At 34.5% G+C, this 16,110-nt stretch overlaps 1 protein-coding gene across 1 annotated transcript in view; it reads left to right on the top strand.

Moving 5' to 3' along the window:
* Positions 1 to 16,110, top strand: part of MMRN1 (multimerin 1) — a 62,727-nt gene that overhangs the window by 4,572 nt on the left and 42,045 nt on the right. The window contains exon 2 of the mRNA XM_004681121.2: positions 8,724 to 8,843. Within this exon, the coding sequence (XP_004681178.1) occupies positions 8,724 to 8,843 (120 nt within the window). The remainder of the gene's footprint in view (positions 1 to 8,723; positions 8,844 to 16,110) is intronic.

Genomic DNA, 16,110 nt, shown 5'->3' with positions numbered 1-16,110 from the left:
ATAAGTGAATAATAAGTGATAATAAGTAAATAATAATAATAATAATAATAATAAGTGAATAATAAGTGATAATAAGTAAATAATAATAATAATAAGTGAATAATAAGTGATAATAAGTAAATAGTAATAATAATAATAATAAGTGAATAATAAGTGAAATGAAACCTTGGTATTTACTGACTATTAACGTCTCTCAAAACCCCAACCACTGCACACACATATTCAATCTTCACATTCTCAGTGAATAATTGGTTCCATAGCTAGAAACTAGAAACCTTGGATTTATCCATGACATGTTCCTTTGTATCTTAACATTTATTCAGGTCTTCTTGGTGCTAGCTCCTACGTATTTCAGATACCTCAGTCACTTCACCTTATACACCCTGTTGCAAGTGTCTGAACTTGACAGTAAGTTTTCCTTCTTGTGTCCTATAATCCACACTGCACTAGAGGGAGAGGGCCTTTAAAACCTTTCCATCCAATTTATCTTACTTCACCCAATGTAAGACTTCATATAACTGGGCCCTCCCTGTAGCGAAATGAGTTAAAGCACAGCACTATCAAGCTATTTGTGGCCAGTGTAGCACAACTTCGATCTCCAGCCAGGGAGAGGACAAACATAGTTCAGCAGACCTCTCCTGTCTGCCCGCTGCTCCGCTCAGCAGTGTACTTCATCAGTCGGCCTGTTCTGCTTCCTACTCTGCCTCTGGTGACTCCTCTCACCCTCCTCCTCTCTGGCCTGTACCCCAGTTCTGTATGCATAAATAAATAAATCTTTTAAAAAGAAGACTTCAGGCCCTCCCCGGTGGCGCAGTGGGTTAAGGCACTGCACTGAGAGACTTAGGCCACTTGCGCATGAGTTCGATCCCCGCCTGCCCTGGAGGTGACCACATGGCGTGGCAGACCTCTCCTGACCCGCCAGCTTCTCCCTCAGCAGTGTACTTCGTCGATCTGCCTGTTCTGCCCCACAGTCTGTCCCTGGTGAATCCTCTCACACTCCGCATCTCTGGCCTGTACCCCAGTTCTGTATGAATAAATAAATAAATCTTAAAAAAAAAAAAAAGAAGACTTCATATAACCAGTAATGATACATTCATACTTTTAGGTGTAAGTAAGAAGGAAGAGTATGACATCATGCTTCCTTAGAATATTTTATTTCTCTTAGCCTTAGAGATTTTTTTTTAAGTATATGTCTTTTTTATATACTAAAATGTACATATAGCTGAAAATAGTTAAGGTATTTCCTGGGCAATGGCAAAGACCACTGTCTGACCAATCAATAGTTATAGAAAGATACCATGATTTCAAAATACATGTTTGATTTCAGAGGCATTACATTCTGTGGAATCTGACTTTACCCATGTGTTCAAAATCATTCAGGAGCTTTGTATTCCATTTAGAATAAAATCCTAAATCCTCACAGTGGCCCACCAGGTCTTGCTTAAAATGACCCCTGGCTGTCTTCATAAGCTCATCTTCCACCAGCCTCCCTACTCATTCTCCTTCACTTCCTCCAACCACTCTGAGCTTTCTAGTCACTGAACACATAAAATTAACATGCATCTCACAGAAACCTCCCATTTTCTCCTGCTGGTCCACTCATCCTAGAATATCTAGAATGAAGGCTTCCATTCCCACATGCAGCTTTAGCTTTTGGAAGAGCCCTTCTTTGACTACCCAAAGTGACATCATTTTTTATTTCTTCACCTTTATGTTATTATTCATAGCATTTATTTGAAATTACTGGGTCTATTTATGTGGGCAGTTGTGTATATTTTAAGTCTTTGCAAAATAGAACATACATATAATGGAAAAAGTAATTTTGCCTGTCATGCTAGTTCTTTTTTGCTGCCTAGTGCAGTGATAGGCACAAAGAAAGAGCTCAACAACTCTCTGTAGGCTTACTGATTATTGTATGAATATGGATTTCAAAGCAGAGATTAAGACAATAAATACAAAGTTGGTAATATGAGATATATATATATATAAAGAAATATGATTACTTGAGTTTTATTTTTATAAAAGCTGGGGGAAAGAACAGAATTTAGGACTAGTCTACAGAATTTTTCCATAGTTTGGTTGTTTTGTTTTGTGTACACGATGGTTACCTATATGACAAAAGATTAATAAAATAGGCCAGAAATGAAATATATTGAATGTGAAACAAAACAAGTGTTTTATTTGCTGAATTTAATGGTTAATTTGTTTTATAATTTCATTTCTATATTCTTAATCTGTAAGCTAAATAGCTTGTTTATGTACAAATAGGTGACTTAAGTTAAATGAATTATGATTTCTAGTCTAAATTGGTAACTTAATAGGTCTTTTGTTAGATCACTTATAAATAGAAATTTTCAATACCTCATTTTACAAATGTTTTACCATTACTGAAACTTAGTAATCCTTAAATTAATTATATCACACAAAATATTTTTCTGCTTACTTAATGTGAATTATGCAAAATTTTCAGATATGAAAAATCAGATTAGTTACATCTGTGTTGCTTTAGTCCATTCAGGCTACTTTAACAAAATAATAGACTGGGTTATAAACAGCAGAATCTTTTGTTTTCACAGTTATGGAGGCTGGGAGTCCTAGTTCAGGTTGCCTTTTTCTGTAGACTTCTCATTTTACCCTCACACGTCAAAAATGACGTGTCTCTCTTATAGAAGCACTAATCTCATTCATTTCTACTAGTATAAACTAAAACTCGACGAAATGTATTTAGTGTCTCAATCCTTTTATGACAATTTTCCTTTCATTTTATTCCTTTGCTACTTCTACTCACTAAATATCTCTTAATACATACATGAACATAAATTGTACTATCATGCTAGAAATTAACAATTTATAGTTCAGGTGATTTCATTAGGTGTTATTGTGTTTACATACATATTTATAATATTAAAACATTATTTTAAAAATTACTATTTGGAAGAAATACTAGAAAAGTTAATTTATAGGAACAATCAGAATAAGCAAAAAAGCAATGCATGACAGTATCTGTTAGGATCCCTTTCCAGAGCCTTGGTAGTCTGCTCAGTGGGAAAGTCTGACACCTACTGGAAGAGAAACGGTTTGCAATGATCTGGATATGCTAAAGTCAAAGGTAGGGAAAAGAAGTAAAAGCAAGATTAGGTTAAATAAAACAACTTAATGAAAAAGACTGCATTAAGGAAGTTTTAAGTAAAATTATGCTAAATAAAACCAAATTATAAAAAATTCTATATTATTGGAAGTTTACATATATATCTTAGTATATCTGATTCAGTGTACCTTCATAATATGTACCATCATTGCAAAATAAACTGGATCCCAAAAGCAAACACCATGCATATCCAGGAGTGGGGAAACATTCATGTCATTCTCCTAGAAATTTAGAATGAACATGTTATACACACACAATAATTTGTGACTCTGAAATTATACAATGGTTGATGGTGGAAAATTCAGTTACATTCACCATACTGTGTGTACTATGGAAGACAAATTAATGATGCCTGAAAAAAAGGCTTTAATTACAAAATTTGGTATATATAAAGTGATTCTAAACTCATCAGAAAATTAAACTCCAAGAAACTCCCTGTGATCTGAATTTTTGCACAATAGCTTTTCTGAATTTATTTCAAATATTGTTTTACATGATTATATTATAAAACGAATACTTCCCTCCCAGCTTAAGTTGTGTATATTATTTTGAAAAAGGACTATATAAAGGCACCTAATGTACTAATGTATTATAAACATTTTGTATGAAAATAGTAATTTTCTTAAGGCATAAATATGAACTTCTCTTTTTAAATATTAACCCAAACTAAATAAAACTAAATAAAAAATATATGTAATACTTTATTCATGTGTAATTTAAATATCAAGAATCATTTTATTAAATATAAATTATTTTTCTAATTTCTAATAATTATTTCATATTGTACATATTTCTTTTTTATTCCTTTCTTATATCAAAAACATGCTATATATATGCATTTTGAATTATTGGGATGTCAGAAAAATCATGATGCATTTTTGCTTGAAAAATAGAAAAAACATGTCCTGATTTTTCCAACAAACCAGTGCATTCAGATTTTGAGACATTTTTAATATATAGTTTTCTGAACACTGAGCTTTATCATGTGAGTGGCACATAAATGATGAAGGTAGCTTTCTGTTAAAAAGTTTTATTTATTTATTCATATAAGAACTGGGGTATAGACCAGAGGTGCAGGGGGTGAAAGGATTCACCAGAGAGCAGAGTGGACATCAGAACAGTTGGATCTACTAAAATGCACTGCTGAGGGGAGTAGCAGGTAAGACAAAAGACATCTGCTGTGCCATGTGGGTCACCTCCTGGCCAGGAATCAATTCGTGCAGCAGTGGCTGTGGACAGCTTCAGAGCTGTGCTTTAATCAGTTGTGCCACCAGGGAGGGCCCAAAAAGTTTTTTTAATTACTATTGACCTGTTACATATAAGCAGTTATGTTTAAACTAACTTTATCAGTTCACCAAAGAAGTGAAAACTTCTGCCTGTACTTACTAGCAGGCAAAAACATCAGGATGCATGCATATTTGTGTGTAATGTATATGAACTCTTCATTAAAAATCCCCTCTTAACTCCGAATCATTTAGCAGCATTTTAAATATATTACATTAGCTCATTTAATCTCAGTACAATCCTATATTAGATGTTTTAAGCATTATTGCATATATCACGTATATCTATCTGATTCAATATACCTTCTTAATATGTACCATCATTGCAAAATAGATTGCATCCAAAAAGCAAACTCCATGCACACTGTGGACTGGAGACACATCCATGTCATGCTCCTAGAAGTTGACACTGGAATATTAGGTATATATTATTATACTTTACTATATAGATGACACATGTAATTGTTAATGACAAGCTAATAACTAAAAAGTCATAAAGTAAAGATCTAAAAGCAGATTGACTGGACCCAGCATCTATAAATCAGCATCTGGGTTGCATGTCTCTTTGTTCAGGGATCATTTTCCTTCATTATTTCGTTTTATGTGTGCAGGTATTTCTAGCCTTTTTCCACCCACTTAATTTGGCATTAGAAAGGAAAACAATTACTATAGACACACTCTCTCGTTTTTATTTGCCTATGCGTGTGGTGAAAGAGATTGAAAATCTTGTTAGGCAGGCAGTCGTCCTTCATCTGAAATTACATAAATCTGACTGACAGGCACTGAATGTATATGCATATGAAGGCTGTGCAGTTGAGGAGAAAATTCTTACTTTTGCTTTTCTCCCTTTTCTTCTTTTTACTTTCTTAGCTTTATTTCCTTTCTTCTATCCTCTTATTCTTTCTTGTGCTTATCTGTCCTTCAAATTTCTCTTATATTTTAAAGAGGCATGCTAAAATATTTTGAATTTTCAACAGTATTTTCAGTACATATTTTTATTGTGATTAAAATTTACAATTTCAATCATATGTAAGTGTGCAGATCAGTGGTATTAAGTGCAGTTGCATTGTTAGATGGCTATCATCACCATCCTCATTCAGAGCTTCCTCATTGTCCCTGAAATGGTGTACACATTAAAAAACTCCCTTCTACACTCTCTGGCAACCTCCTTTATATTTTTTCTTTCTATGAATTTAACTACTCTAGGTACCTAATATAAATTGAATTATACACTGTGTATGCTTTTATGACTAAGCTATTTCACTTAGTACTTGTCATCTAAGTTCACCCATCCCTACTGTAATATGTGACATAATTTCCTTTAATGCTGTATAATATTCCATTGTACTTGTATGTGAGATCTATGCATATCATACCTTATTTATCCATTCATCTGTTGATACATTTATCCACAATTTTTTTAGTTTCATCTTTTTATTTTTATTGTTTTCTAACTTTATTTAATATTTTAATTGAGGTAATATTATGATACTCCATTAGGTATTGTCACCACTGTGCACCACTGATATCCACAGTGTTTTAATGATATTTTTAAGTTAGGATGATGTGTAAGGGAGAACACTTAACATGACTAGTGGGTTATATAAAATCTGTTCTGTTTTACATAGAACATATTTTTTAAAATGATATAATAGTTTATTTTTACATCATTTTGTAACCCCTGTGGGATTCCCATCACCAAATCACCATGTGCCATTAACAGAGTCCAGTGCACTTCTCCCACCACCACCGTTTTATATCCCATTCTCCATTCTACCACCATAAAATGTCTCTGGTATATAGTTGTTCATTATTATTATTATTTTCTAGCCTGGTTCTTTATACTCCTGCTATGAGTGAAACTATCTGGTGTTTTTCCTTCTCTTTCAGGCTTATTTCACTAAGTATGATCTTTTCCAGCTCCATGCATGTTGCTGCAAAAGGCATGTCAAGCTTAGAACATATTTATAACATGAATATAGTAACAACTAGTGTGATAAATGGGGCTTTCTTAAGATAGTTTTCCTCTGTAATTAATGATACTTACACAAATCAGTTTGTTAGGCTATAATTTTTTAAATTGTTTCTCTTAAAACACATTTCTCATTAATAATTAGCACCAAAGAAAGAAGAAAGTTTTGATCATAGAAGTTGGATTTGTTGTATAGTTTGAGAAAAAAATAAATGCTTTGGATTTACCAAAGTAGTGTAAACACATTATATAACAAACACCTTATTACTTTTGGTATATTTAAGATATGCTTATCTCATGTATCATCATTGAAATTGGTGGATTTTTAACTGCCCTGCATTTGAAAATTTTATCCTTTTGCTAACAAAATGTATGCAATTATATACACATATACATGGCTGCTATTTGTACTGTGTAGCCCTCATTAGAAATGCTGCCTTGAGAGGTAACACTTTCTCAAGTCAGGGGAACATGGTTGGGTGTTAGATGATATCTGGAAGGTGTTTGAGAATGTCTCCATAAATCTAATTCTTTCTATCAAAGTGTGTACATTTTCAGAAGTAGTCATGTCTATTTATTTTGTTCCTATTTTCCATTTTGAATATCAAAGTTCATCTCATAAAGGGATGACAGGAAACAAGTTTGTAAAAGTCTTCAATCCATAAGGTCTCCATTAAACATAAAATCTAGGTCTTCCAAGAGTAATTACGTACCACTCAATGTATGTGAGAATATTGCTGGTTTAACTTGATTCCTAGACAACATCCTCAGGAGCCAGTATTTTAAGGTGCATGTGTCAATTCAAGCCACAGATTATTAATGTAAAATTTTGAATTCAGTCTTCTACCAAATGATGTCAAACAATTTACTAATCTGAAGTCTAAGCACCAATGTAAATGAACAATATCAATTTTAGGTTATTTTTTTTTTCTTAAGAAAGAAACATTCCAGCCTAAAGCCTAATATATCTTCTATGTACCATGTTTTCCTTAGTTCTTTATCCAGAGACTTCAAGTTGTATAAGTCAAAATAGAGTCATTTTACTATCATCTTATTTTGCAAACTCTTTCTTATAAATAACCAAAGATGTCTGCTTTTCTCTAGAACAAATCTCTTACCTATTAAGTTGAAAAAAAAATCAATAAAAGCTTTTTTTTTTTCAGTACACTTTGCTACACAAAACAAACGAGCTATTTCCTTTAAAGAGAATCCCAAATGCAGTCTGCTGTTTGGGGCCCCGGGGGGGCGGGGTTATACCCCCATGGAAAGCTAACCACTTCAAAGTAACCATTTTCCATTCACCATAATCAGTCTGGACATGTACAAAGGATTTCTAGATTTAAACAAAGTGCTTATCTGGGATCATTCCATTTATCTTCCTGCCTGTCACCATTATACCATAGCTAATGTTCTATTTTCAAGTTTATATTTTCAGATAATTTGGTTTCTAAATGATATTTACATTTTGAACATCTCTTAATGAGCTTATTTGACCAGGAGCATAAAACCAATTATGAGTCACACCAGGAGCTCTTTAGCATCGTTGGATGGCTCTTTCAATGTGCACTGGATCAAAGCTTGCTGGGTCATGAACAAGTCACTGATTTGATTTTGTCCCCTCATCTGTGCTCAACCTACCTGCTTTATAAGGGTGAATCACTGAGTCACCTTTATTTGTGGAAGTACAACTGGTCCTAAACATTTTCAGTAATCCAAACCAGAAGATGTTAATGTGCTCTCCTTTAACAGTAAGTTGATTTTTTTTTTTAATCCCAAAGTTAGGTTGATTTTTTTTTTTTTGCATTATTTTAATTTTAAAGCAGACTTGATTTCTTATATCCCACTAATTTCAGGGCATATATCTCTTACTGATTTGAACTTTACAGTAATTTGATTTTATAGTCATAGAACAGTTTTAATACTGAATTTTACAAATTGCCCATGTCCCATAGCCACCACTTAAAAAAAAAAAAGTTCACAAATATAGAGGAAAATAGATAAATTGAACATAACAAGATATATAATCTCAATGCTAATAATCATCACTGCCATAGGACAATGCTGGATTTTGACTTTAGTTCACATTTAAACAGTAGATACTCTGATTTTAGCTGTAATTTATTCTGAATTTACTCTTACTGTTTTCTATTTTTACTTTTCATGAGTATAGCAATGTAGTAACATGTTTATTTTATAGTCTCTTAGATATTTTAAATACCAGTTTTAAGATATCTTATTTTTAATAACGGGCTCTAAAATACAGGTTTATGAAAAGAATTCTTGGCAATGATTTTCTAACAAAAAAGCATCTCTTCCTTAGGAATTGGTGTGCTTATGTACATACCAGATTATCACCTACAGCGATACTAGACAACCAAGATACTTATGTCCCAAGCGGGAGAGGACGCTGTGGCTGGACCAGAGGCTCCTGTGCTCAGAGGTATGTAATGTCTCTTGAAAATAGTTACTTTAGGGCCCTTCTTGGTGGCAAAACGGGTTAGGACGCGGGCTAGCAGCAGCCGCCTCAGTGTGTGTTAGATTCCCAGCTCCAGCTCTGGAGGTGATCCGTGGCACAGCAGACCTCTCCTGACCCACCTGCTGCTCTCCTCAGCAATGTACTTGGTTGATCTGCCTGTTCTGCTACCTACTCTGGTGAAGCCTTTCGCCACCCCTGCACCTCTGGCTTGTACCCCAGACCTGCTATGAATAAATAAATAAATCTTAAAAGAAAAGATAATAGTCACTTCAGGTCATCCTGGTTGTACAGGGGTTAAAGTCTCAGTTCTATCAAGTTATCTGCAGGCATGAGTTTCATCCCTGGCCAGGGAACTGGTCCACGTGGCACAGCAAACCTCTCCTGTCTCCGCCCCAAACCCTCAAGAGTTGTATTTCAGTACATCTTTCTGTTCTGCTCCCCAGGCTCTCTAGTGAATCCTCTCACCACCCTCCCACCCCCGCACCCAGTTCTGTGCAATATATATATATATATATATTTATATATATATATATATATATAAAGAAAAGAAAACAGTTGTTGCTTATACTGAAATCATTCATAGCTTGGAACATATAATCATTCCAGGTAAATATGTAGAGTAAGATTAGGGAGAATCATCTCTCTATGTATGATCTTGAGTAAGCTAAATTAAACTGTGTGTTTGATCTTAAATAAGAATATGAGAGAATGTAGTAATGTGGTTAGCCTAGTGCCTGGTAATATTTATAATCTTTAGTAAATAGTAACCCCCTCATGCTTATTACAGTTTTTTACTATTACATTACCTGATCAACAATACTTTCATTCCTTATGAAATTCATTCACATTTATAGTTTTACTGATGATTTCCATTTCGTACTAGGTCAGAGACAAGTTCATAATTTTGCAAAACAGTAGTCACAATTATGAATAGCAAATCAACTAAATAGGTTTTTTTTGTATCAATTTTAATGACTCATGTTTTTGGTTTTGGTTACTTTTTGAAATATTTATATACACATTTTTTAAATCTTTGTAATTGTCCTAAAATATGGGGCTGATTAATTGATAAATTCCCTGAATTCATACAGTCAGTAGTTCAGGTGGGGGATAACTGAAGAACCAAAATAAAATCTAAAATTTTTATTCAAAACATGCTGGCTAGTTATGTAAATTTCCATAAAAATAATTCACATGATGCATTTGACACATGGGCAGTGGATGAATGCACAGTAAGGATACATAAAATCAAGCTATTTCTTAGCCCCTTGAGGAATAGCAAGGTTCATGGTCCAGAAACCAGAGCAAATCAGGGATTTGAGAGAGCTGAGCTCCAGTTCGACTTTCAGCATTACTCCCTTAGTGACAATTCCCTCGTTCACATGAGCTACAAAGGCTGCATTGTTAATTCTTTAGCACTGAAAATATTGCCACAGTAACCCCTATCAGACTGACATTCTGGGTTCAAGAGAGCTGTAGTTTTAAACAAACCATGAATATAGAGCTGTACTTTATTCTCATCACTTATCTTTTCCTGTCTCTTAATGGGCCTCTCCATTCAGTCACTATTTCAGTGACGCTAATTTTTGGTCCTTTTTCTTTTATTATGTCTTTATTATGTTTGCAAAGTCAGAGCACTGACCCCAATAATAATGTAACTAATGGCTTGTGTTCACCTTAACACATTATAAAGAATCCTGTTCCAAACTTCCCTACCTCCTATTTAAATTTAGATATTTCACTGGAAATGACATGTCTTTGGATAAAGTTATATATGGAATAAAATGACTGACATAAGTACAGATAAATAATTGGCTTAATTTTAGAGATGGAATGATCTTATAACTTATTTTAAGATACATTATTACTGTTTAATTTTATTTTACTTTACTAGTTTAATTTTTAATTGTGGTAGCATTAGGATTCTGTCCATCAGGTATCAATCACCACTGTATGCCAACCATCATCAAATAGCTCATAGTTCACCAGCATGGTGCCCTGTGCTTCCTTCCTTCATGGTTCCTATTCTTGCTGCTTCCCCTTTCCACTTTGGATGCTTCAGGTCCTTAAGTCAGTTTTTGAGGAATAGCAGTTAATATGCCTCTGTGGTTCTTGGCTTGGGTTTTCTATATTACACTTAATAGTGACACTATCTGTTTGTTTTTTTTTTTTTATCTTTCTCCTTTTGTTTAGCATTACTTCTTTCAACTTCATCAATGTTGCTGCAAGTGACATGAGTTTATCTTTTGATTGTTGAGTAGAATATGTATGTGTGTCATATATGTGTGACATCTTCAAAATCCTTCCATCTGATCTTCGGCAGTTAGGCTGATCTGTATCCTGTCGAATGTAAACAGAGTCACGGCTGTTTACAATAGCCTGTATACAGCTATAATGAACATGGGAGTGCAGTTTTCCTTTTGAATTACTGTATTTGTGTTTTTCACATAGATTCCAAGAAGTGGAAATGCTCGGTCATATGGCAGATCCATTTGAAGTTTTTTGAGAAAACTCCACAGTTCTCCATAGCAGTTGAACCAATTTAACATTCCAATCAACAGTATACTAGAGTAACTTTTTCTCTACATCCTCACCAGAATTCATTATCTTTGGACATTTTAATGTGGGTCATTCTCACAGGTGTGAGATGGTATCTCATAGTGGATTTGATTTGCATTTCTCTGACATTAAGTGATCATGAACAATAGGATATGCAAATATAATTTTCCATCGGGGGTGTCTTTTCTCTTTGAGTTTTAGGTTTTTTTTTTTTAAAGATTTACTTATTTATGCATACAAAACTGGGGTACAGGCCAGAGGTGCAGAGGCAGTGAGAGGATTCGCCAGAGAGGGGAGCAGAACAGGAAGATGTACTGAAATACACTGCCGAGGGGAGCAGTGGGTGGGTCAGGGGAGCTCTACCGGGCCATGTGGGTCAGTTCCCTGGTGGGGGGTCAAACTCATGCTGCAGTGGCTTCAGAGAGCTTCATAATGCGGTGCTTTAACTCATTGAGGTGCTTTAACTCATTGGGCCACCAGGGATAGCCTTAGTTTTAGTTTTTTTTTTAATTGTCCAAAAACTGTTTTATGTAGTCTCATTGTTATGTAATTTTTGTTTTGCTTGCTTCTGGAGATGAGTACACAAAGATGCTCTTGATGCATATGTCATGGAATGTTTTGCTTATGTTTTCTCCAATATATATATTTTTTTAAGATTTATTTGTTTATTCATACAGAACTGGGGTACAGGCCAGAGATGCGGAGGGTGAGAGGATTCACCAGAGACAGAGCGGGAAGCAGAACAAGCAGATCAATGAAGTACAATGCTGAGGGGAGCAGCGGGCGGGTCAGGAGAGGTCTGCCGCGCCATGTGGTCACCTCCGGGGCAGGCGGGATTCGAACTCATGCGGTAGTGGCTTAGCTTCTTAGTGCTGTGCTTTAACCCACTGCACCACCAGGGAGGGCCCAGTACCATGCTATTTTAATTATTGTGGCTTTGTAGTATAGTTTGGGATTTGGATGTGTGATACCACCAATCTTCACCTTTTTTTGTAAGGACTGTTTTGTGATCCAGGGTTTTTTGTGGTTCCATGTCAATTATAGTATTTTTTTTTTCCTTTGAAGAATGTCATTGGAATTTTGCTGGGAATTGTGTTGGATTTGTTGAGTAGGATCCCTATTTTAACAATGCTTTTCCAATCCATAAGCATGAAATGTCTTTCCATATTTTTGTGTCTTCTTCCATTTCTCTTAATAGTGTCCTGTAATTTTCTTTATATGAGTTGTTCACCTCTTTTGTTGGGTTCTCTCGTAGGAATTTAATTTTATGTTATAATAGTGAAGGGGCTTTAAAAAAAATGTCTTCCTCTTCTATCTCATTGTTTGCATAAATGAAAGGGACTCATTTTTGTGTACTGATTTTATGTCATGCCACTTTGCTGAAGTAATTTACTGTTTCAATTAGTTTTTCAGTAGAATATTTAGAATTCTTTATGTATATTATCATGTTTTCTGTGAAAAATGATATTTTTACTTCTTTGTAAATTAAGATTCTTTTTATAGCTTTCTCTTATTTAATTGCTCTCTATATTGAATAATAGTGGTTAGAGTGGGCATCTTTGTTTCATACCAGATCTTTGTGGAAAAGCTTTTACGTTTTTCACAATTGATAATGATTTTAAATTTTGGTTTGTCATGTATAGCCTTTATTATGTTAAGGTAGGTAAACTTTACCCCCACATATGGATGTTGTATTTTATCAAATGCTTTATTGACATTTATTGACATGATCATGTAGTTTTTGTTTCTTTTTATGATGTGGTCAATCATGCTGATTGATTTTCTTATGTTGTACCATCCTTATGCCCCTGAAACAAATCTGAACTTTTAATACAATATTGGATTCTGCTTACAAAGATTTTATTGAAGATTTTATGCATTTGTGTTCATTTGGAAAATTGATTGTAGTTTCCTTTTTCTTTGGTTTTGATGTCAGAGTGATGTTGACCTCATTGATTGTGTTTGATAGTATTCTTCTTTCTCCACTTTTAGAATAGTAATTAGTTCTTTGAAGGTTTGCTAAAACTCAATTTTGCAGGCATTGGTCTGGGCTTTTGTTTCAAGCAAGTACATTGATCACTGTTTCAATTTCCCTGCTTTTGGTTAATTTATTCAGGATTTCTTTATTGTCCCTATTCAGTTTCAGATGATTCTGTAGTTTTAAGAATGTGTCCATCATTTCTAGGTTATTGAAATTTTAGCATATAGATGTTCATAGTCATCTTTTATTATCTTCTGAATTTCCCATATATCTTTTGAAAATTCTCCTGTTTTAGTTTCATTAATCCTTTGTACTGTCGTTTTAACTTCTAATTCATTAGTTTCTGTTCTAGCTTTTATTATTTACTTTTTTTCTGTTGGCTTCTAGGTTTGTTCGTACCTCTTTCATTAACTCTTCAAGTGGAGAGAGAAGGTTATTTATTTGAATTTTTCTTGTTTCTTAATGTGGTCTGAGTTGTTATTTATTTTCTTCTTATTACTGCTTTGGCTGCATCCCATAAGTTCTGCAGTGTTATGTGACCATTGTCATTTGTTGAAATGTTTTATTTATGTCTTCTCTAATTTTCTCACTAATCCAGTATTCTTTCAGTAATGTTATCATTAATTTCCATGTATTTGACGTTGTCTTTCTGTGTGTGTGTATATGTTGTTGTTTTGTGGTGGATTTCTAGTATGATACCTTTGTGGTTAGAGAAGATACTTGCTAAGATTTCAGTCTTTTTGAATTTGCCAATATTTTTTACTGACCTAATATATGGCTAATCTTGTAAACTGTCTATATGCACTTTAAAGATTTATTTATTTATGCATACAGAACTGGGGTACAGGCCAGAGGTGCAGGGGCAGCGAGAGACTTCACCAGAGACAGAGTGGGGAGCAGAACAGGCAGATGGATGAAGTACACTGCTGAGGGGAGCAGCAGGCGGGTCAGGAGAGGTCTGCCATGCCATGTGGTCTCCTCCGGGACAGGCGGGAATTGAACTCATGTGGAAGTGGCTTTAGCTTCTCAGTGCTGTGCTTTAACCTGCTGCGCCACCAGGGAGGGACCTCTATCTGCACTTTTAAAAGGATGCATACTCAGTTGTTCAAAGATGCAATAACCTATACATCTCTGTTAGACTTATGTGGTCTAGATGTTTGTTTAAGATTAGTCTGTCCCTATTTTTTGACTAGTTGATCTATCCTTTGTTGAAAGTGGCTTGTTAATTTCCCTTACTACAACTGTGATATATTTCAATGTCTGTTTTCAGAGTTGATAGCAGTTGCTTAATATATTTTGGTTCTCTTTCATTTGGTGAGTATAGATTGATGACTGTTGTGTCTTCTTCAGGTAATTTTCCCTTAGTCATGAATATAGTATCCATTCCTATTGTACTACTTTTTTTTTAACCTAGAAATCTGTTTTGTGTAATATAAGTTTGGCCATTCATGCCTTCTTTTGAGTCCCATTTAATTGTGGGATTATTTCCAACACTTTACTCTTTTTATATTTATTTTTGAGGCTTAGTTGCATTTCCTGGAGGTAGCAGAAAGTTGGATTCTGTTTCTTTTTTATTATTAGTCTCTTAAATAATTGTTCATTTCTGTACTGCATTTGGGTTCACCCTTTAGGTGTAGTCCCCATAGTTCTCCCACTACCATATCACCAAACAACTCTCACCATGGTCCCTTGTGCTCTTTCCTACCCCGCCCCCTACCCCTTTGCTATATATCTCAGATTTGTGGTCAACTTGCGCATTTATCTTTCCTTGACCTTTTGTTTGGTTTCACTATATGCACGATATATCACATATAAGTGAAACCATCCAATATTTTTTCTTTTTACATATGAATTATTTAGCTTAGCATAATCCCTTCCAGCTCCATACATGTTGCAGCAAATGGCATGAGGTTGTCTTTTCTGATCACTGAATAATATTTCATTATATATATGTACCACTTTTTGATCCACTCATCTGTTTTGGTACATTTAGGTTGTTTCTATATCGTAACTATTGTAAATAGTGCTCAAATAAACAGAAGATTGAAGGTCTCCTTTTGAATTAATGTTTCTGTGTTTTTGATAGTTTCCTACTAGTGAAATCACTGGGTCATATGATAAATCCATGTTTAGTGTTTGAGGAACTTCCACACAGCTTTCCATAGTGGTTGGATCAGTTTATATTCCTACCAACAGTGTAAAAGGATTTCCTTTTCCCACATGCTCATTAGCATGTGTTATTCCCAGTTTTTAATAAGTGGCTTTTCATTGTTGTTTAGATTTGCATGTCCCTGATAATTAATGATGTAGAACATTTTCATATATCTGATGGTCATTCTCATTTCTTTCTCAGAGAAGTGTCTTTTTAACTGTTCTACCCATTTTCAAATGAATAATATAATGATTTATTTTTACATCATTTTGTGCATTTTTCCATCTCAGTTGTAGTCCCCTTGGGCTTCCCATCACCAAATCACCCATGTGCCATCACCATAGTCCAGTACATTTCCCTTCCCCAACTGTTTTTGATCCCATTCCCCACTCCATTCCCATAAAATATCTCTGGTATATAGCTGTTCATTATTATTATTATTTTCTTGCCTGGTCTGTTATATTCCTGCTATAAGTGAAACCATCCTCTGGTATTTTTTCCTTTCTGGCTTATTTCACTAAGCATGATCTTTTCCAGCT

This window comes from Condylura cristata, unplaced genomic scaffold (genome assembly GCF_000260355.1).
Source record: "Condylura cristata isolate star-nosed mole 26May11 unplaced genomic scaffold, ConCri1.0 scaffold00012, whole genome shotgun sequence".
Lineage (NCBI taxonomy): Eukaryota > Metazoa > Chordata > Mammalia > Eulipotyphla > Talpidae > Condylura > Condylura cristata.
This window is presented reverse-complemented; position numbering and strand designations above follow the sequence as displayed.